Source organism: Artibeus jamaicensis, unplaced genomic scaffold, assembly GCF_021234435.1.
Source record: "Artibeus jamaicensis isolate MK-2021 breed Jamaican fruit bat unplaced genomic scaffold, CSHL_Jam_final scaffold_474, whole genome shotgun sequence".
Classification (NCBI taxonomy): Eukaryota; Metazoa; Chordata; class Mammalia; order Chiroptera; family Phyllostomidae; genus Artibeus; species Artibeus jamaicensis.
In genome coordinates this window covers 4,103,331-4,126,330 of record NW_026522046.1, presented here as the reverse complement: position 1 = coordinate 4,126,330, position 23,000 = coordinate 4,103,331, and the positions used below count along the sequence as shown (strand labels likewise).

The window sequence follows — 23,000 nt, the reverse complement described above, 5'->3', positions numbered from 1 at the left end:
TCCTTTTTCTCTACATCCTCCCCCAGCACTTGTTGTTTGTTGAATTGTCAATGATAGCCATTTTGGCAGGTGTGTGGTGATGTCTCATTGTGGTTTTTTATTTGCATCTCTCTGATAGCTAACAATGTTGGGTATTTTTTCATATGTATATTGGATATCTGTATGTCCTCCTTGGAGAAGTGTTATTCAGGTCCTTTTCCATTTTTTAATTGGGTTGTTTGTCACCCTGGTGTTGAGTCATATAAGTCCTTTATAAATTTTGGAAATTAAACCCTTACAGCTACCTGGTTAAATGTTCATTATTTTGTTTCTTTTCAAGGAACCAGCTCTTGGATTTATTGATCTTTCTCATTGATCTTTAGTCTCTATGTTATTTATTTCTACTCTGATCTTGATTAGTCCTTTCTTCTATTCACTATGGGCTTTGTTTGTTGTTGTTTTCCCAACCCTTTCTGGTGTGTGGTTAAATTATTTATTTTAGATTTTTCTTGCTTCTTGAGGTAAGCCTGTCATGCTATGAACTTCCCTCTCAAGGAACACAGTTTTCTCTGTGTCTCATAGGTTTTGGGTTGTTCTGTGTCTTTTTTATTTATTTCCAGGTAATTTTGTATTTCTTCCTTGATCTCATTGATAACCCATTCATTATTTAATAACATACTATTTAGCCTCCATGTATTTGAATGTGTTGAGTTTTTGCAATTGAGGTTGATTTCTTAGTATCATGCCATTGTGATCTGAGAAAGTGCTTGATATCATTTCAGTTTTCTCAAATTTGTTAAGACTTATTTTCTGTCCTAACATGTGGTATATCTTTGAGAATGATTCATGTGCAATTAAGAATGTATAATCTGTTGTTTTGGGATGAAATCTTCTGTAATTATCAATGAAATTGATTTGACCTAGGGCATTATTTAAGGTTGCTGTTTCCTTGCTGATTTTCTGTCTGGAAGATCTATCTGTTGCTGACAGTGAGGTATTAAAATCCCCTACTATGACCGTATTGCTGACACTTTCTTTCTCAAAGTCTGCCTAGATTTTCTTCTTTTATTCAGGTGCTCCTGTGTTTGGTATATATGTTTACAAGGGTTACAGCCTCTTGTCGGATCATATTAGTATTATGTATTTACATAAGAGACCTTCTTTGTCTCTTGCTATCACCTTTGTTTTAAAGTCTATTATGTCAGACATAAGTATTGCTACCCCATTTTTTGTCTCTATTGGCATGATATATTTTTTCTATTCCTTCATTTTAAGCCTGTGTATATCTTTTGTTCTCAGGTGGGTCTCTTGTAGACAGCATATGTATGGGTCATGTTTCCTTAAGCATTTGTATTTACCCTATGTATTTTGATTGGAGCACTTAATCCATTTACATTTAAGGTTATTATTGATAGGTAATCATTAATTACCATTTTTTCTTCATACCCATGTTCCTGCCTCTCCCTCTGCTTCTCCTTATTCTTATATCAATCCCTTCAACATCTCTTGCATGCTAGTTTGGTAGTGATGAACTCCTTTAGTCTTTTGTGTGTGTGTCTAGGAAGCTCTTTCTTTCAGTCTCAATTCTAAATGATAGTCTTGCTCAATAGAGTAGTCTTGGTTGCAGGTCCTTGCTGACAGCATTATGGGGGGGGCTCCCTTGTAGGTAATTAACTGTTTCTCTCTTCCTACCTTTAATATTCTCTCTTTGTCTTTAAATTTTGCCATTTTAATTATGATGTGTCTTGGTGTGGGTCTTTTTTAGTCTGTCTTGATTGGGACTCTTTGTCCTTCCTAAACTTGTGTGGTTTTTCTTTCACCAGGTAAGGGAAGTTTTCTGTCATTATTTCTTCAAATAGGTATTCTATCCCTTGCTCTCTTTCTTCTCCTTCTATTTCCCCTATTATATGGATATTGTTATGTTTCATGTTGTCCCAAATTTTTCTTAAATTATCCTCATTCTTTTTGAGTCTTTCTCTTTTTGTTGCTCTGATTGGGTGTTTTTTATTCCCTGTCTTCCAAATTGCTGATTTGATTCTCTGCTTCTTCTAGCCTGAATTTAATTCCTTCTAGTATATTTTTTATTTTAGATATTGTATACTTTAATTCTAACTAGTTATTATTCATAGTTTCTGTGTTCTTTTCCAGACTGATGTAGTTACCACTAAGTTACTTGTAGTTCTTACTAACTTCCTTGAGCATTGTTAGAACTTTGAACTCTATGTTTGATAAATTGCTTGCCTCAATTTTGTTAAGCTCTTTTTCTGGGGATTCCTCCTTTTTTTCATTAATTTTCAGGTTGTTTCTTTGTCTCTCCATTTTAGCTGTCTCTTTATGTTTGTTTCTATGTATTAGATAGATCTGTTTTGACACCCAGTCTTTGTGAAGTGGATTTATGTGGTATGAATCCTGTGTGACCTAATGGTATAGCCTCCTTGATCTCCTGAGATAGATGCTCTAGAAATGGTCCTCATGTTGGTTATGTGGGATCTACTGTTGTAATTGGATCTTGCTGGTTGTTGGCTGGTTTGCTGGTGGGATCTCCCCTCTGCCTAGTTGACTAAGAGGCTCAGCCTTAGCCATGTCTTACAAGCTGTTGTACAGATGCTGACAGAATAAAACAAAACAAAACAACTCTAAAAACAAAACAAAAACAAGCAAAAATATCCCCCAACAACAGAAAAATCAACATCAAAAGAGCAAAGAATAAGGAAAGAACAAAGATATAGAATAGTAAAAGAAAAAAAAAGAATCCGAGAAGACCAAAGGAAAGAAAAATGATTGAGTGAAGGAAGAGAAACAGTAAGATTAAAGAAAAGAAAGATGAAAAGAGCAAGAAAAAAAATGTAAAAAAGGTATAAGAAAAATATAGAGTAATAAAAGGAGTCAATAAGAGATATGAATGAAAAAAATAGAAGAAAATTAAAAAATAATAAAAAGACTATGAAAGAGAAAAAGTAATGAAAATAGTGAAAAATAATAGAGTGGAATTTATCTCGGCAGAGTTGAGTGCCTGCTTGCTGGGATCTGTCTTTGAATATAGCGCAGTGTTTTCTGAAGCTGGTGCAATTCAGTGTCAGATGCTGTCCCCACTGGGCCCTTGACAACCTGATTGAAGCTACAAAGGATTTATAGTTTGTGGCTGCCTCCACCCAGCTTGGCTATGCATGGGAAGGGCCAACTTGCCCTGCAAGGCCAGCTATTAACAGCACAGGTCTCAGGGGTGGGTCAGCAAACAACCCAAGGCATCACAGAATCCACCTCTTCTTGTATCTGCCTGCTAGTCTGCTGTCAGCCTTAGTCACTGAACCAACTAGTTCTGAAAGGGCTTCTGGTGGAATCAAGCAAATGGGACCCCCTGGATATTTCCTGGGAGGGAGATGCCATTCAGACTTCAGGAAAGAACCACACATCTGAATCTGCCCCAGGTTATTTTCCTGAACTCAGTAGTGTGGAGCTCCTAGTAGGCAAGCAGGTGGGTCCTCTGAAGTCCAGAGTTTAGGTCCATTCAAAATCCCAAGGGTGTTTCTATTGCCTTTTCTGTGAGGGGGAAGTGAAAGTCCAGTTCCTAAGAGAGCGTAAGGAATGGCCACACCCCAAAGCCAGTCTCTGACACCCCCTGAGTCTGCCTATGTTGATTTCTACTCAGCAAGGCTTAAAATACAGGATGGGGGAAAAAACAAATGCAGGATGGGGCAAGCAATATCCCACAGGGTGGGGTAATTATGTTTCCCCAGGCTGACTCCCCAGGGAAGCACTTGCTCTTCTCAAGAAAAATGGCTGCTGAAATATCTGGGGATGACCTGGCACAGGGATCCCAGCAGCACTCCCCCATGACTCTACCCCATACCTCCCACTCCAGACTCTCCTCAGGTAACTCCAGTCCACATCACCCTCCCTTCAACAAACCCCAGGGTGAGTGGCTATGAATGAAAAACCTGTGCTTTGGCCCCTTAATAAAGTAAAAACAAAAAAAGTGACTTTGTCTCCAGCAGGCCCCATCTCTCCCTTATGGACAGAAACCCAAATACCCTTTATCGCTGGATCCCATGTGGGTGACTGATCCCAGCTCTTGCACTCTGTGTCTCAGAACTCAGTTTAGGGTCCAGACTTTATTCCTCTTGGGGGGAAACTGCAACAGCCACACTATTATCCCTCTGTAACCTGGGCCTGCTGCCGGTGGGAGAAGACAGTCCACTATTGTGACCACACCCTTCTTAATGGTCTCGAGGTGGTTTCTGCCCATTGTTCTTGGTAAACTTTTCTTTTAAATAATTGTATTATTATACAATTATATAAATAATTGTATAATTATTTAAAAGATACCATAGATTGTTTTTTGAATTACTTTCCTAAGTTAGACATTTGGGCTCTTTCAATTTTTTATTATAATTAATAACTCACCTAACATTCTTGAAAAAAAGCTATTTCTGTATTTGTTATATTTTCCTGTTTTCATGCATTTCTTCTAGGTATAAACTAATAATATACTCTTTTATCTCCTCTTTTCTAGTGCTTATTTTTTGTTCTGTGTCTCAATGAATGGTCCCAAATGTCCAGAGATATCTCATACAAATTTATGTTTTATTCTTGATTTTATTGAGAAAGGCTCTAGAATTTTTTATTATTAATATTTGCTATGGGTTTCAGGTAGACATTCATGTCATTTTAAAGAAGCATCCTTATATTCCTGTTTTTAAAGAGGTTTGTTTTGTTTTGAGATAAAAGACGTGTGTTAGCAAACTCATAGACACAGAGAACAGACTAACTGCTGTCAGAGGGGAAGTGGGTTGGAGGTCTGGGTGAAAGAGATGAAGGGATTAAGCAAAACAAATGAACAAACAAAAACTCTTAGACACAGACAGCAGTTCCCAGAGGAAGAAGGGGATGGGGAAGCTGGTAAAGGGGACATAAATGGCTACAGAAGACTTGCCTTGGACTGGTGAACAAACAATAGAATATAAGAATATGTATTATGGAATTGTACACTTGAAAATCATATAATTTCATTAACCAATGTCACCCAAATACATTCAAAAATTTTTTTTAGAAAAAACTTTTGTTAGAATTTAGCAAATGCTTTTGATATGTATCATTATACCATGTTATATATTTCTAATTTAATCTGCTATGATGTTTTGGCAACTTTCCTAATAGTAGTCTCTACATTCTTAAAGTTGATTTGTTTAGTGTTAATTATTCCTTAAATACACATTTGGATTTTATTTTTAGTGTATTTAAGAATTCTACGTGTATGTTTGTAAGTGAAAATGGTTTGATAGTTTTCTGGGTGTGTGTATGTGTATACATTCTGTTTTTTCAAGTTTTGCTATTCTGATTATAATTTTATAGACTGGATTGGGTTGAGTGGATCCTGGCCGCCAGGATCCATGTGTGTTGTGGGTGCTCATAAACAAATACACATGGACTACAGGAGTCCTGTGGAGAAAAACAGACTGCGTGGCCACTGTTTGAGAGAGAGAGGGCGAGAGGGCCCTGGCCCCTGCCTGGACAAGCTTTTATCGATTTTCTGTACATTATATGGTAGACAGTCCTCATTTACTATGTACAGGTTCACTGCAGGTGATTAGCTTTTACAGATGACAAAGGAAAGAATGTTGCTAATTACTGTAAAGAGAAGGATGTTACAGATCAAGGGGGGAAGTGGTTGAACTGGTTATACTCCATACTTGGGAGGTTTAGGTCAGATTTTAGGAAGTTATAGTAAGCACTGTCTGCCTCAATTCAGGGTGAGGGAGTTTTAGAAAAAGCAAGTCTCATAGTGGTCTAGGTACAATGCAGGCATGATTCCCTAAGGGAAAACCTCTCTGAGGGCATGGTCCTGGGTGTCAACTCACACCCCACTAGTTTTCCACGTGAGTGCTGAGCTACATTTCCATGCCATGCAAGATGGTTCCCTACATTGAGTTACATGCAGCTGAGTCAGCTCTGACTCCTGGTGACCCTACAGATGAGTGGTGGTCACACTGTCCTGATCTCAGCAGCTCTGCTGGGTGCCTGTAGGCCACTTCTATGACTTCTTTCATGGAGTCAGTGAATGTTATATTTGGTCTTGGTCTTTTCCTGCTGTGTTCTATTTTTGAGCTTAGTAGTTTGCCACTATTTTCTATATTCAGACACAGTTTATGTAGCATGAAACTATATGTTTCTTTAATTTAAAAAATATTCATCTCTAAAATGTCTGTGTTGTTTCACAGTGAGAAGTTGAAGAGAAGTTGAGAGTAATGACAGCATTCTTCAGTTTTTCAGTAGTTGGTCCATTTAAGGATTTTACTTTATATAATATTATTTTTTCTATGAACACTTATTGCCCTATACCCTCTTCCACCTCCACCAACCTGACCTCTGCAATCACCAGACTGTTGTCTTTGTCCATGAGTGTTTTCTCTTTTTGTCTTTTTTGCTCAATCTCTCTAGCCCCTCAACCCTGTTCCCAGAGCTTCTTAGTTCAGTTTGTTCAATGGATTCCAGAAATGAGAGAAATCATTTGTGGAATCCAAAGAATTATATGAACCATATGGAATCCAATGAATCATATGTATATCTCTGATTGGCTTAGTTTTCTTAGCATAATGCTGTCCAGGTCCAGTCATGTTGTTACAAAGGGTAAAATTCTTTTCCTTTTAAGACTGGGTAGCATTCCATTATATAAATGTCCCACAGCTGTTTTATCCACTCATCTAACTAATGGGCACTTGGGCTACTTCCAAATCCTGGCTATTGTAAATAACACTGCGATGAACATAGGAGTCTCTATATATATTTTTTTAATTAGTATTTTGGGTTTCTTTAGATAAAGTCCCAGAAGTGAAATCACTAGGTCCTAAAGCAGTTCCATTCTCAATTTTTTGAGGTAACTCCATACTGCTTTTCATTGTAGCTGCACTAATTTGCATTCCCACCAGCAGTGCATGAGGGTTCCCTTTCTTCCACATTCTTGCCAACCTTGATGTTTGTTGATTTATTGATGATAGCTACTCTGACAGGTATGAGATGGTATCTCATTGTAGTTTTAATTTGCATCTTTCTGCTGATTAGTAACATTGAGCATCTTTTCATATGACTATTGGCCACCTGAATGTCCTCTTTGGAAAAGTGTCTATTAGTGTCCTTTACCCATTTTTAATTGGGTGTTTGTGAGTTTGGTGTTGTTTTGTTCTTGTTTTAAAATCAGTGTTGGTTGTTTGTAGTTTTCTAGAAAAGTGTCCGTTTGGGGAGGTTTAAATTAGCATACACTTGTTCATAATTAATCTCTTATATTGTTATACTTCTCTGTAACCTTTGCTATGTTGTCTTTTTTTGCATTTGATTTTTTCCTTACCCCAAGAATAATAATTTAAATTATTTATTAATTTATTCATGCTAATGCTTTGTGTTTTCTAGTTCATCAGTATTGCTTTGTTTTCTCTTTTTTCTTTTGCTTAAAGCTTTTTACCATTCTTTTCCTTTTTCTAACTTCTTGAGATAAATACCTAGAATTGAGGTTGACTGTGTTTCTTAATTCCTTGGTCGTCAGAGTTCCATGCACTTTGATTTCCTGGCACTTCTGGTTGCTTATTGATTTTAGATTGGTTGTTATCCTACTTTTGGTTACGCGAGGAAGTGAAAGGTTTCTACCTACACCTCCATCTTGCCTGGAACTCCTTTCTAAAAGAAATGTTATCCACTCAATGATATGATTATTATTTCTATACTAGGTATTCATCTTATTTCATGTTTATATGATTTGTGTATATGCATTGATACTAATACCTAATTGTTTCTTATTCTTTTTTTGCAATGAGACTATGTTTTGTTTTATTTTCTGATATCACATGTTTAATTTTATTAGTTATCTACATTAAAGTTTCTTAAAAACATGTTTAATATTGCACTTATATTTTTTTAAACACTAGGATATCGGTGAATGTATAGATCGTGCGTACATGGATCCTAAGCGAAAAATTACTTCCTTCTCACAGAAGTGTGACCTTTATCCAGGTATGGATACTATGTGTTTATGCTCTAATAGTATATGTGATCCCAGACAACTAGGTAAATGTTTTCATAGGAACTGTGCTTTGGGTCCCATGATATGCCACAAAGTTTATATGATCAACAGACCTCTGCACAACTGTGCTGTAGCAGATGCAGTTGAGATTGCTCTGAAAGTGCCAGAAGGGAATATGGTGACAGAAGAAAAGACATGTTCTGTGGGCAAAGCTGGGCTCCTGATGCAATGTCATCTGGTCTTCCTTGTGTATAAGATATCCCTGTGCTGGGTGCTTTAATCTGGGGAAAGAGTATCTCATGTTTAATCACTCAAAATGAATTCCTTTCAATTAAAGACTATTTCCTCCTGCATGTTATAATGTGGGAAAAGGGAGATAGTGAGAGTTTAAGGTCAAGCCAGTATTTCTTATACCAAGTGTTGTTTTTTCTCATACTTGGAAGATATTTGCATACATTCCACAATGAGAAACATTGATGAAACTGCCTGATCACTGGAATATTAAGATTTATCATTTTTCCACTAGATAGTCATTCATTTTATATTAAACATTGCTTTTTATACTTTCTATCAAATTACCAAAACTAGGAAAAATACAGAATATTGATTCAGTCACAAACTAACACCTACCAATTGAAAGTTTCCCTAAATACATTTGACTCTGAGGGTAGGAAAGAAGAGAGACAGTAAGGAAAAGGTAAGACAGTAAGAAAGGCAACCTTCACCCACTTGCTACTGGATTTTGGGCTGCCGCATGGCCCCCTGCAAATGCATGTTGGACTATGAACAGGGGAGGTACTGAGCTAAATTGCTCCTTTGGTCACATACTGACTTAAAACCTGATTCTTTCAGGGGAGGATTTTGTACCACTACCTACCATAATTTGCCGTGGCTGCCCCAAAGAGATACCTGTAGACAGCCCAGAGCTGGCAGAACCTCTGAAACATTCCATCGCAAAGCTTAATGCAGAGAATAATGGTACTTTCTATTTCAAGATTGACACTGTGAAGAGAGCAACAGCACAGGTGTGTAAATTTTCTTGCAAAAACAGTGATATCATAGTTTGTGTGCAAATTGTTTATTGACTTATCATCTGGGTTGGAAAACAGTATACCTGGTGAAAGGAATTTGACTTTTGAGTCCCAGCCTCTCTGCATGCTTGATGTGTGATCTTGGACAAGTCTTGTGAACGAACATTCTTTTCATTTTCTGTCTGTAAAGGACAGGGGTGAGGATCAAATAAAATAATCTATGTCAATACATTATCTTTCCAAACTCTAAAGTGTTATATAAATTCTAGCAACTATTATATAACTAATAAAACATAGGGCTATAGAAAGCAGGACTTATTCTGTGCCTTTCCACTCTCCTTTCTTACTGTAGCATCATCTAGGGCCTCAGGTTCAGCCACATGAGTCAGTCCATCATTACCCAGTCTCTTCACACTCATACCTCTATGTCATTTCCCCTCTGGCTGGGTGTCCTTGTGGCCCACAAATGTACCTTCTAAGGAGTTGTTTTTCCTTCCATGCCCTGTTAATGGAGGGTAAGAAGAGTCCTGGTCTGGGGTTCCAGAGACCCAGTTCTACCACAGTACCTGCCCCTCATGTCCTAGGTAACCCTGGGCAGCCCTTCAGACTCACTCAGTCTCTGTGGCCCCACATGTAAATTGAGTGGCTGGATGAGCAAAGTCCAAACTGTTTCCAACTCCAACACCATATGGCTCATCTATTTATAGACAAATTCCCTAACAAACCTCAAAACTGGCCACCCTAATGATAAGCTAAAGAAAAGTAATCAAAATAGAACCAAACTCTTAGAGCAAATCAACAAACTTTATAAGCTGAAGGAAAAAGACCCTTCTCTTAAAATAGTTCATACTTTTGGCTCAGTAATCAAATTCCTAGAAATATAAAATAGAGTCTTTATAGACAACAACATTCATTGGAGCACTAAGTATGTAAGAAAAATTATAAACTATCAATTGATTCAATTGATTAATAATATAGAAAGAATATCAAGCAGCAGTTGTAAAGCATTTTTGTGAGGAGTTCTTGATGTGGTAAATTTCTTGTGTTAAAATATGCAGTGAAAAAAGAACAGGCCATCAATTGAATGTACATTCTGTCGTCAATTCTGTTATAAAAACTACAGAAAACACTGCTGAACATACACAAATGCCTCCAGCTGTTGACAGTGATGGCTTTAAGTAATGGCACAATGGGCTGTTTAGTTTCATCTTCTACTGTCCTGTATTAGTTTTACTACTGGGGAAAAATCCCTAAGCAAACATTATTAAAATAAATCAAGACTTACACTTTGATCTGTCTCCTACTTAGGTACCTATTCCTGTCCTGGACATCACAACCTTTTTCCCTCATTTCACAGGCACATGGCCCACATTGGGCTTACTCACAGGACACACCAATGATGCTACTCTTGAGTTTGTTGGCTTTTCTTGTCACTTCCTCTTTCTGCTCTCTTGTGAAATTCTGTTATTCTTCATGATGCAGGAATAGTCTAGTACTCCATCATACATTGTATGTCAGAGGTTTGCTGTCAGGAGAGAACCACTCACTGTCAAACATGTCTGTCTAGTCCTCTTAGTACTTAGAGTTCTCTCTAAATTAGCTAATCAACATTCTAGGATGTGTGTGTGTGTGTGTGTGTGTGTGTGTGTTTCATGCTGAGGTTGCCAGGGGAACAGCAGGTAATAAACAGCTGTGAATTGAAGGGAACTGGCTTTCCTTCACTTTTTTTTTTAAAATTTTTATTTATTTATCTTTAGAGGGGAAGGGAAGGAGAGAGCGAGAGAAACATCAATGTATGGTTGCCTTTCATGCGTCCCCTGCTGGGAATTGGCCTGCAGGGAACTGGCCTGCAACCCAGGAATGCGCCCTGACTGGGAATCGAACCGCGATTGTCTGTTTCGCAGGCCTGCGCTCAATCCACTGAGCTACACCAGCCAGGGCTCCTTCACTTGCCAAATATGGAATACATGAGAATCTCAAACTTTCTTATGAGCTGAATCTTGACTGATTTTTGCATTAAGAGAGGAATTTGGCTGTTCTGATATGGTCATTCAAGGAAGCCCAGGTGGGAGCAGCCAAGCTACTGGAAATCCATTTACCATGTGATGAATTTGCCTAAAGCCAATCTCCAAATGATTAAGTTGCCAAATTGCTAAAGATTTACTTTACAGATTTAGTCTTTCCTTGGCTTTGCATATTTAGTCCTATTTGAATGCATGTCCATTTCATGTTGGTTTCATATTTCATATACCAAATATTTCTTAAATATTCTGTTTTCACATGTGAATGATTTCAATATCTGTCCTAGGCCATCTATGTTGCCTTGTCTCTACCACCACTGTCCCTGCTGTTGCCCATATTGCTCCCAGTCTTCGGTCAGATGAATATAGCTCAATAATGTGTATGCACATTCATAATTTTTTTCTTTTACAAAATGCTGTTAATATGAAGGCTTATGTATATGTGAAACTTCTGATGCATATCACCAAACTGTTTACAATTATGCCAATTTATATTCACACCACCTGGGTATAAGTCATTGGTCATATGATTTGAGTTAGTTCTATTCCTATCAACAGTGATTGAGGCTCAGTGCTTCCCACACATGAACAATTCCAACCATCATTGCTGTTTTTCACTATTGCCAAAATACTAAAGATTAAAAATACTATTCCATTGGTTTGTTTAATGTGCATATTTTTGATTATTAATGAAGGTAAACATTTTTTTCAGGCTTAACAACCATTTTAACTTTTTTTTGAAATTACTTTTTTATGTCTTTTGTTTAGTTTTTAGTGTTCAGGTCTATATGCATAAGAATATTAATCCTATAACATATTAGTAAACCAGTAGGACTGCTGGGGAAAGGACTGCTTTAAGGAAAGGAAGGAAAAGTGAGAGACAGAGAGGAACACAGGTACAAAAATGGCAATGAATAAGTACCTATAAATAATAACCTTAAACGTAAATGGATTAAATGCTCCAATCAAAAGACACAGAATAGCTCAATGGATAAGAAAGCATGACCCTCACATATGCTGCCTACAAGAGACCCACCTCAGGACAAAAGACCATCACAGACTAAAAGTGAAAGGCTGGAAACAAATTTTCCAAGCAAACGGACAAGAAAAAAAAGCTGGGGTAGCAATTCTCATATCAGACAAAATAGACTTCAAAAAAAGGGCTATAAAGAGAGACCCAGAAATTCACTTCATAATACTCAAGGGAAGAATCCACCAAGAAGACATTAACATTGTAAATATATATGCACCCAACATAGGGGCACCCAAATATATCAAGAAAATCTTAGAGGACTTCAAGAAAGATATGGACAGCAACACAATTATAGTAGGGGATTTTTACACCCCACTGTCAAAAATGGACAGATCTTCCAAACAAAATATCAACAAAGATATTGCAGCATTAAACAACACCCTAGATGAAATGGACTTAACTGATATGTATAAAGCCCTTCATCCCAAAGAAGCTAAATACACATTCTTTTCAAATGCACATGGAACATTTTCAAAGATAGACCACATGATAGGACACAAAACGAGCCTCAACAAATTCAAGAAAATTGAAATCATACCAAGCATCTTCTCTGACCACAAGGGACTGAAATTGGAAACCAACCCCAAAAGAAAAAACCCAAAGCACCCAAAATCATGGAGACTGAATGGTATGCTATTAAACGACGAATGGATCAAGAATGAAATTAGGGAAGAAATAAAAAAGTTTCTGGAAACAAATGAAAACAAACTCAGAACAATTCAAAACTTATAAGACACAGCGAAGGCAGCCCTGAGAGGGAAGTTTATAGCAATACAGGCCTACCTAAAGAAGATAGAAACATTTCAAACAAACAACCTAACCCTATGCCTGCAAGAACTCAAGGAACAACAACAAAGACAGCCCAGAGCAAGCAGAAGGAAGGAAATAACCAAGATTAGAGCAGAATTAAATGACATAGAAACTAAAAGCAAAATTTTAAGGATCAATGAATCCAGGAGTTGGTTCTTTGAGAAGATAAACAAAATAGACAAGCCTTTAAGTAGGCTCCTCAAGAAAAGAAGAGAGAGGACACAAATAAACACAATCAGAAATGAAAGAGGAGAGATTACAACTGATACCACAGAAATAGAAGGGATTGTAAGAAATTACTATGAAGAACTGTATGCCAAGAAATTTGAAAACCTAGGGGAAATGGACACATTTCTAGAAAAATACAATCTTCCAAAACTCAATGAAAAAGAAGCAGAAAATCTAAACACACCAATAACAGCAAAAGAAATTGAAGCAGTAATCAAAAAACTCCCATCACACAAAAGCCCTGGACTGGATGGTTTCACAGGAGAATTCTACAAAGCATTTAAGGAAGAGCTAACCCCTATTCTCCACAGACTATTCCAAAAAATCCAGAAGGATGGAAAACTCCCAAATTCTTTTTATGAAGCCAGCATCATCCTAATTCCAAAACCAGATAGAGACACAACAAAGAAAGAGAACTTCAGGCCAATATTGCTGATGAACATAGATGCTAAAATCCTCAACAAAATATTGGCAAATCGCATCCAACAATATATCAAAAAGATCATACACCATGACCAAGTGGGATTCATCACAGGGTTGCAAGGATGGTTCAATATTTGCAATTCAATAAATGTAATACATCACATAAACAAAAGCAAAGGCAAAAACCACATGATCATATCAATAGATGCGGAAAAGGCTTTTGATAAGGTACAACACCCATGTATAATAAAAAAAAACTCAGCAAAGTGGGAATAGAGGGAGCATTTGTCAATATAATAAAGGCCATATATGAGAGACCTACAGCCAACATCATACTCAATGGGCAAAAACTAAAAGCTTTTCCACTAAGATCAGGAACAAGACAAGGTTGTCCACTTTCACCACTTCTATTCAATATAGTATTGGAAGTTTTAGCCACAGCGATCAGACAAGAAAAGGAAATAAAAGGCATCCAAATAGGAAAGGAGGAAGCAAAACTGTCACTGTTTGCAGATGACATGATAGTGTACATGGAAAATCCTATAGACTCTACCCCAAAACTGCTCAAACTAATTAATGAATTTGGCAAAACAGTGGGTTACAAAGTCAATATCTGGAAATCAAAGGCATTTTTGTATACCAACAATGAATCAGCACAAGCAGAAATCAAGGAAAAAATCCCATTCAATATAGCAAAAAAAAATATCTGGGAATAAACCTAACTAAGGAGGTAAAAGACCTGTATGCAGAAAACTACACAGCCCTGAAGAAAGAAATCAAGGAAGACACAAACAAATGGAAACATATACCTTGTTCATTGATTGGAAGAATTAACATCATCAAAATGTCCATACTACCCAAAGCAATATACAGATTCAATGCAATACCTATTAAAGTACCAATGGCATATTTCAGACATAGAACAAACTCTTCAAAAATTTATATGGAACGATAAACGACCACGAATAGCAGCTGCTATTTTGAGAAAGAAGAAAAAGTAGGAGGGATCACAATACCTGATATCACACTGTATTACAAGGCCACTGTAATCAAAACAGCCTGGTACTGGCATAAAAAAAGGCACATAGACCAATGGAACAGAACAGAGAGCCCAGAAATAAACCCAATTCTCTACAGCCAATTAATATCGGACAAAGGGGGCAGTAACATAAAATGGAGTAAAGATAGTCTCTCCAACAAATGGTGTTGAGAGCACTGGACAGCTACATGCAAAAAAATGAAACTTGAGCACCAACTTACACCATACGCCAAAATAAATTCAAGGTGGATAAAAGATTTAAATATAAGCCATGACATCATTAAAGTCCTAGAGGAGAACATCGGCAAGAAAATCTCAGATATTTCACGCAGCAACATTTTTTCTGATATGTCTCCTAGAGCAAGGAATATAAAGGAAAGAATAAACAAATGGGATCTCATCAAAATAAAAAGCTTCTGCATGGCTTAAAAAACCAGTATTAAATTAAAAAGACAACCAACTGTATGGGAAAACATAGCTGCCAATGATACCTCAGACAAAGGTTTAATCTCCAAAATATACAAAGAACTTACACGACTCCACTCTAAGAAGACAACCAACCCAATTAAAAAATGGGAAAAGGACTTGAACAGACACTTCTCCAAGGAGGACATACAGAACATCCAGAGTCACATGAAAAGATGCTCAATATCGTTAGCTATCAGAGAGATGCAAATTAAAACCACAATGAGATACCACTTTACACCAGTCAGGATGGCTATCATAAACAGAGCAACAAACAACAAATGTTGGAGAGGTTGTGGGGAAAAGGGGTCCTTAGTTCACTGTTGGTGGGATTGTAGACTGGTACAACCATTATGGAAAACAGTATGGAATTTTCTCAGAAAAATAAATATCGATCTGCCTTTTGACCCAGCAATTCCGCTGCTAGGATTATATCCCAAGAATCCTAAAACATCAATTTGAAAGAACCTGTGTGCCACAATGTTCATAGCAGCACAATTTATAATAGCCAAGAGTTGGAAGCAACCTAGGTGCCCATCAGTAAATGAATGGATCAAAAAATTGTGGTACATATACACAATGGAATTCTATGCAGCAGAGAGAAAGAAGGAGCTACTACCCTTTGCAACAACGTGGATGGAACTGGAAAGCATTATGCTGAGTGAAATAGGCCACGTGTTGAAAGACAAATACCATATAATCTCACTTTTAACAGGAAGCTAAACAACAAAACGAACAAGCAAGCAGAATAAAAACAGACACTGAAATAGACAACAAGGGGACAGTGACCAGAGGGGAGAGGGAAGGGAATTTAAGGGGAAAAAAGGGGAAGGATTTGGAGGAACAAATAGGAAAGACACAGGGATGAGAACTAAGGGGGGTGGAAATGGGAGGGAGGTGGGGAGTACGGGACGGGGCGGGGGGGGGGCGGCTGGGATGGGAGAAATAGACGAAAAAACTGTACTTGAAAAATAACTAAATAAATTTTAAAAAAATCACTAACTAATGAGAGAGAAACAAAATAAATTGGGCTATATAAATATTAAGTTCATTTTTAATTGGTATTAAAATGTAAAAGGCAAGCCATAGATTGAAAAAAATGACTGAGCAAGTAGACCAATGAATCTGCTTCAAATTTTGCATTAGGATTGAACATTCCTCCACAGGAAATTATTCAGATGACTCAAAAGACTTTTGGGGATGATGCAATAAGTGCTAGTGCTTCAGAGATTGTTAAGAATCTGTTGAAAGCGATCCACATTTTGGAAGGCCTGAAACAAACAAAACACCTGAGAATATTGACCATGTATGGGCTGCAATCAACAAAAATCAGTGACTCAGGTGACTCAGCCCTTATACAGCCCAGATTTGGTGCCCTGTGACCTCTGGCTTTCCCCCCAAATAAAATCAGCTTTGAAAGGGAAGAATTGTCATACTGTCAATGATTTAGGAAAATACAGAAGGATAGCTGATGGCGATTCCAACTAAGAATTTTGCAGAGAGTTTTGAACAGTGGAAGAGATGCCTGGAGAACTGTGTGAGGTCCCAAGATGTCTACTTCGAAGAAGACTGAGGTATCACTGTCCTGTGTACAAAATGTTTCTTGTATCCTCTTCAACAAATGTCTTCATTTTTTCATATATGGATGCATACTTTCTGGACATGTCTTGTAAATTAAAAAAAAAAGAAAAAGGAAAAACAACTATACGTGTCTGCCCTGGATTGTGTAGCTCACTGGATTGACTGCAGGCCTGCAAATCAAAGGGTTGCTGGTTCAATTCCCAGTCTGCGCACATGCCTAGGTTATGGACCAGATCCCCAGTGGAGGGTGTACAAGAGGCAACCACACATTGATGTTTCTCTCCCTCTCTATCTCCTTCTCTTTCCCTCTCTCTGAAAAATAAATGAATACAATCTTTAAAAAATAAAAATAAAAACTATACCTGTCATTTTGTTATAGACAAGGATTTTTAAAAGCATGAGTTTAATTTTTTAATAATAAATCATGCCTCTTCTAGATGTAAATAAATAAATAAATAGGGCAAGAAAGTGTTCATGGTGGAGACAGCATTATATAATGATTAAAACTATTCCTAGAGATTGAAATGGTTTCTAAATATAAAGAAAATTAGGTGAAGCAAACTAGAAAATCAAAATATTGGGTTGGCCAAAAAGTGCATGTTTTTTCCTGTTAATTAAAAAACACACTTTTCACTTTCACCAGTAACTTTATTGATTTGGATGATTTGAGTATATTGGCTATCTCCTGTGTGGTATAATGTTGATTGTTCTCAATTACTGTCTTGATTTGATCACAATCAATTTCAGCTGGTCTACTGACTACAGAGCATCATCCTGTGAGAAATCTCAAGCATGAAACTTTGCAAACCATTTTTGACATGTTTGATCAATCACAGCACCTTCTCTGTATACTGCATGAAACCTTTTTTGCCTTTCAGTTGCATGTTCACATTCCTTGAGATAATAAAGCATAATATGCCAAAAGTGTTGCTTATTTTCTTCCATCTTTAATATTAAAATTGCTACACAAAAATTCACCAATTTTGATGTTTTTTTAAATGCATGCTGATGTTACAGCTGTCACAATACAATCTAACAAAATTGTTTTGAATGCAGTTAAAAACAACTCATCACTACTAGAGCCATCTTATGGAAAAAAATGAACTCAGGGCAACTCAATAATTTGTCTAATCACATAATTTCATCCTCATAATTTCTATAGTGGCAATAACTTGGTATTTCTCTAATTAAAGCGTTGGCAGGTCAATAAGGCAGACTTAAAAAAATGTTTAAGATTTTTTTCTACTCAGATTTGATTAGAACACTTGAATGACTAATAAATTTTTCAGCTATTGAACAATAAAACTCAGGAAAGTATAAAAACAAAAATTATAGCCTGCTTTTTCTTTTTCCATGTAGAAAAAGAAATGAGACCAATCAACCAAATATTTTCCACATGCATACACACTGAATGTTTAGTTGTCAAACATTTGTGCTTTTTCTATATAATTCTCAATTGGTCATTGTGTAATTAAAATTTTAATATTCTCCCCTAAGATCTCTTAGGTTAAAAACAAAATATTTATCATGCAATATTAATTGAGTGGCTACATCGTGCTAATTTATTTTTCAGGTCATAGCTGGAAGAAAGTATTCTATTGAGTTCCTGGCCAAGGAATCCACATGTTCCAAGGAGAGTGATAAAGAGCTGACTGAAGATTGTGAGATCAATTTACTTGGAGTGGGTAGTAATGCAACTCTCTACTTATTCTCTGCATATATATCTACTTTATGTTTTAAATGTGTTTAAGTGATTCATGAATAACACTGTTCTCTCTTTTTTTTTTCATGGATAGGAAATTCTTGAATGCAATGCTGATGTTATTGTGGTACCTTGGGAGGACAGAATTTACCCTACTGTCAACTGTCAATCACTAGGAAAGGTATGATTATAATTACTGTCAGCTTGCTTAAATTTTGATATTCTGAAAAGCTCTATATGTGGTTAAAAATAAACCATTATTTAAATATTGGAGGACAATGTTAAAATGGGGAGAATTCGGCATTTCTGTGCTGAGCTCTCTCTTTTATGGCCAAAAAGGAAAACAGCAGTCCTTTTCATCACTCCCCACACACTGTGAGGGCCCCATGCTTCAGCAGCCTCTCTCTTAGTGAAGTGCAGCCCCAGCTGAGGAGAGCTGACACTAGCTATGCAGCTTCAAGGTGTGCCAGAGACACTCCTGTGGCATCTGCCTGCATCCAAGGAACTTGAGAGAAGTGCACATCTCAGACCCTGCTCCACATCTACTGAGTCCAAATCTGCATTTAACATGATCCCCAGGGGATGCATACCCACGTTCAAGTGTGAGAAGCATTAATTTGTATCATCTTTTGTAGTTCTTAAGAGAAACTTGGGAGGTAAGCAATTCTTTTCCCATTGTCAAGAATGAGACATTAGACATTAGCAAGCTACTGAGATCCTAGAGTGAATAATACCATTGTCAAGTGCATCCTCTGTCCCAGGCACTGCCCTGAGGACATCACACATACTTTTCTCCTCACAACTCTATGAGGCAGGGGTTGTTGGTCTTCCTTTCTTAGGGATGAGGAGAAAAGAGAAGCTAGTGGCCCTGAGATGCAAGTCTAGGTCAAATCAGAGCCTCCACGTGCACATGATGCTGATAACTAGGGTCTGGCTTGTTTGACTCTAAGGAACATGCTCTCTGCAGCACTGAACGCTGCCTCCAGCCATCGAGTCCCTGGTAGCAGCGAAAGTGCAGGAAGAAGTAATCTGTATCTTCCATGCAAGTTGCTTCTTCTCCCTTTTTTCTGATTTAGGTTTCCTCCAAGCATAGATATATGTACAGTCTAACACAAACATGATACAAAGGCTGCATTTCAAGCTTGTGAACATATTCTAAAGTGTTTCAGCCCAAAAAGGTGATTGTGGATATGTGCTTCATGTCTATTCCATTTTTAAAGCCACTTCAAGTCTTTTAAAATAAAAGCAGTAATGGTGCTGACAGAAATAGTATCAACTAATAAATAATGTGCCATGGGTTTACATAAACATAGGCCTAGAAGGAATCCTAGAGATTATGTATTTCAAATGACCAATTATTCCAAAGGAAAAAAAACTTTCTATCTTAGTGGACTATTACTAAGAACAATAATCAATATCCACAAATTATAAAGTCAATAAAAATATCTACATTCTCATCCTTTCTGCAATATTAATATAGCATTTAAAGACTTGCTGCATTGCAAACCAAGAGAACATGGCCAGGTCTGAGCCCCTTCTTACTTCATGGACCGTGTGGCTTCACAATAATGCATTGATCTTAATATTTCCTATTTAGACTTCAATGCTGAAAAGACCTCCAGGTTTTTCACCTTTCCGATCAGTACAAGTGGAGGAAACACATGAAGTAACAAATGTAAGTCCACCCCACACTTCCATGGCACCTGTACAAGAAGAGCAGGATTCAGAAAAAGGACAGGGACCCATTTGGGAACATGGCTGGGGCCATGAAAAGAAAATAAAACATGGCCTTGGCCTTGGCCATAAACATGAGCATGACCAAGGCCATGGTCACCAAAGGGGACATGGTCTGGGCCATGGACATAAACATGATCATCATGGTCATAGCCATGGAAAACATAAAAACAAAGGAAAAAAGAATGGGAAGCAGAATGATTAGAGAGCAATGCATTGGGCAAGTTCCTCTGAAGATATTACTACATCTGCACAGAGCACACGCACATGAAAAAACAGGAAGGCCAACACCCTTCCCTTCCTCAGCCCAGCCAGGTGTAGTTACCTTTTCTGACTTTCAGGACTTAGATTTCATTGCAGCCACAATGACTAATAATATACCACCAACGCCCACACTGACTGATGATGCTTGGATCCCTGAAATCCACATACAGCCAAAAAGCCTTTCATTTAACCTGATACCTGATTTTCCAGAAACCAGCTCCCCAAAATGTCCTGGACGCCCCTGGAAGCCACTTAGTGGAGTGAATCCAACTGTAGAAATGACATACTTTCATGATTCCGATCTCTCTGATGCTCTTTATTAATGTATGCAGCCATGGGGGTTTCTTTAACACTTCACCATCCCCTTTCCCCATTGCCCAAATACCCCATTGTAATGCACCAAAAACCATGAAGCTTCAGAACAGCCTAGAGAGAAGTGGTGAGACACCCAATGGGGACACATCAGTTCCTATGCACAACATGAAACTGCATGCAGAATTCTAAACCCTTTCTGAGTCTTCCTCACATGTTTTCTTAACTAGCACAGAAAATGGGCAACCAAATGTGCCTTGTGGCTTACTGCAATTTACTTTTCTAATAACAAATGTGTACATTAGAATGATATTGGTCTTCATACAAAGATTCTTACCATTTTGAGTAAACTGTGGCATCTGGTCCCTGAACACCTGTGAAGTAAAGTCAAGAGACAGAATGCTGAACTTCTGAATATGAGAAAAATAATCATAAAAAGCACTAGAAGTCAAGGAGGAACAAAGAAGAAAGGCTGACATAAACTAATTGACTTCCTGTTTCCATAATGGCCTAGTTATATCAAAGAGTTACTCCCACTTGATGAAGTTACTCTGATAATTCTCTTTCTGACTGAGAGTGTTTCTCATAAGCCAATAGTTTCCGTTACCTGGTTAACTACTCTTTGCAACATGGTTTTCAACTAGAAATTTTCTGTGTGTTTATGTGTTGCTGAGGCTGGTATGAGTACTCCTTAGTTTTTAGCAGCTATGCATTGAATGAAAAGAATGGAAAGCAGAGGAGGTAAGATAGAGGCAGGCTTGTGAAGGGAATCATTCCTAGTAATTGCCAGGGGAACACCATGAGATGTGTGATGCAACGTTTGTTCAGAAAATTTGGCAGGTGTTGCCTCTCCACCCACACTCTACCATCGAATCATCTTTTTTTCTGCAACACTGGGAAGCACCGATTTTCGCAAAAAAAGTACAATATGATTGTGTTTAATCTCTTCAATGTGAGGGAGGCACATATTTTAAAATACTTGCTGTGTTTTGCCTTGGGAAACAAGATCTGGCTTTAATCAACTACAGTTGCCTGTGGATGTATGTGTCCCTGCCACTTCAATTCATGGAATGATTTGAGCCTCTGAGTTTTTATTTCACTTTAAATATTATCTGTACTTTTCGATAAAGAACCAGTGATGCCAGGAAGAAGTCTCGTTTTGTCAAGTGGTGCTTTTCTTTTAGTGAATGATAACATCAGATTAACAAAATTTTACTCTATTTACAGAGGCGACTAAGACATTGCGAGTACAAGGGCCGACCTCGGGAGGCAGAGGCAAAGCCAACATCTCCGAGTGAGGTCTCCTGACCAGTGGGCAGAATGTCCATGCCTGGCACAATAGCCCCAACAACCAACCAGTCAGCAGCCTTGTGTGGAAGAACAAGAAGGTGGGAGAGAATGCAGTTGAGAAGAATGCCACATTATCACTCTGTGTCTGGATGAAATAAAGTTTGATCTTGATGTTCTGACTCCTGGTTAATTCAGAGTAGTCTGCTTTTAGCCACACCCATCCTGGAGCAAAGTCCACCAGCAATCTAAGGAATCTCTCACCTGCCCTTCTTCCTCCCTCTAATTCCCAGCTCAAAGTTAAGAATAATTTGTCTTGTTTTACTATTTTTATGATGTAGATAATTTTTAAAAAGTTCTTTGTTAATACAATGTCTACCAAGTTTTTATTAGTGAAAATATTTAACCTCAGGAAGTTTAAAGAAAATTAAAAATTATCTTTCTGGTCCAAATAAAGAAGAAAATAGACATTTAATACAATCAAAAGTGATTGAGGTTTTCAATTTCTGTAATAAAACTCACTTGCTGAATGCCCACTATAGCCCTTTTAGACAGGGCCAGACAATTTCTGCCTGTGTGACTTGGTCCTGACAACCACTCTAGGTCCCGTGGTCACCCTTCTTCTACAATAAACAAACTCTAGGTCCCATTGTCCTACTCAGGGTCATGCAGTTACTATGCTAGAGAGCTGGCACTCCAACTCAGACCTTTGAAACTTCATTGTACCACGGTATCATGAGGCATTAAGTTCAATGTAGTCATTACCAAAACACGCATTTCTGAATCTGAGGTGATCAGCATCTCAATACAACAACCCTTAATAAATATCTCATTGTGTCAGGTGCTGTTCTGAGCATGTTCAGGGTAAACTATAACTGAGTCAAGCACCAGCATTGGCCATTTACTGTATGCTTAGCACCGGGTACTGAAATGAAGTGAAATAAGTGTTAAAGGCATAAGTCCTTTCCTTCATGGGACTCACAATCAGATTGGGAAGTCAGGACTAAAGCATGAGGAACAGATTTCATCCATGCCATGATGATTTGTGGAGCAATAAGCAGACCTGATGAGTGTGGAAGA

General features: G+C 37.6%; 1 protein-coding gene across 1 annotated transcript in view; it reads left to right on the top strand.

The window, feature by feature from the left end:
* LOC119047624 (kininogen-1-like) overlaps window positions 1-22,094 on the top strand; it is a 36,707-nt gene extending 14,613 nt beyond the window's left edge. The window contains exons 6-11 of the mRNA XM_053657749.1: window positions 7,896-7,980; window positions 8,843-9,015; window positions 18,195-18,302; window positions 18,418-18,504; window positions 19,921-19,998; window positions 21,861-22,094. Coding sequence (XP_053513724.1) covers window positions 7,896-7,980; window positions 8,843-9,015; window positions 18,195-18,302; window positions 18,418-18,504; window positions 19,921-19,998; window positions 21,861-21,941 — 612 coding nt within the window. The 3' untranslated portion in view covers window positions 21,942-22,094. The remainder of the gene's footprint in view (window positions 1-7,895; window positions 7,981-8,842; window positions 9,016-18,194; window positions 18,303-18,417; window positions 18,505-19,920; window positions 19,999-21,860) is intronic.
* Window positions 22,095-23,000: the final 906 nt, after the last annotated feature.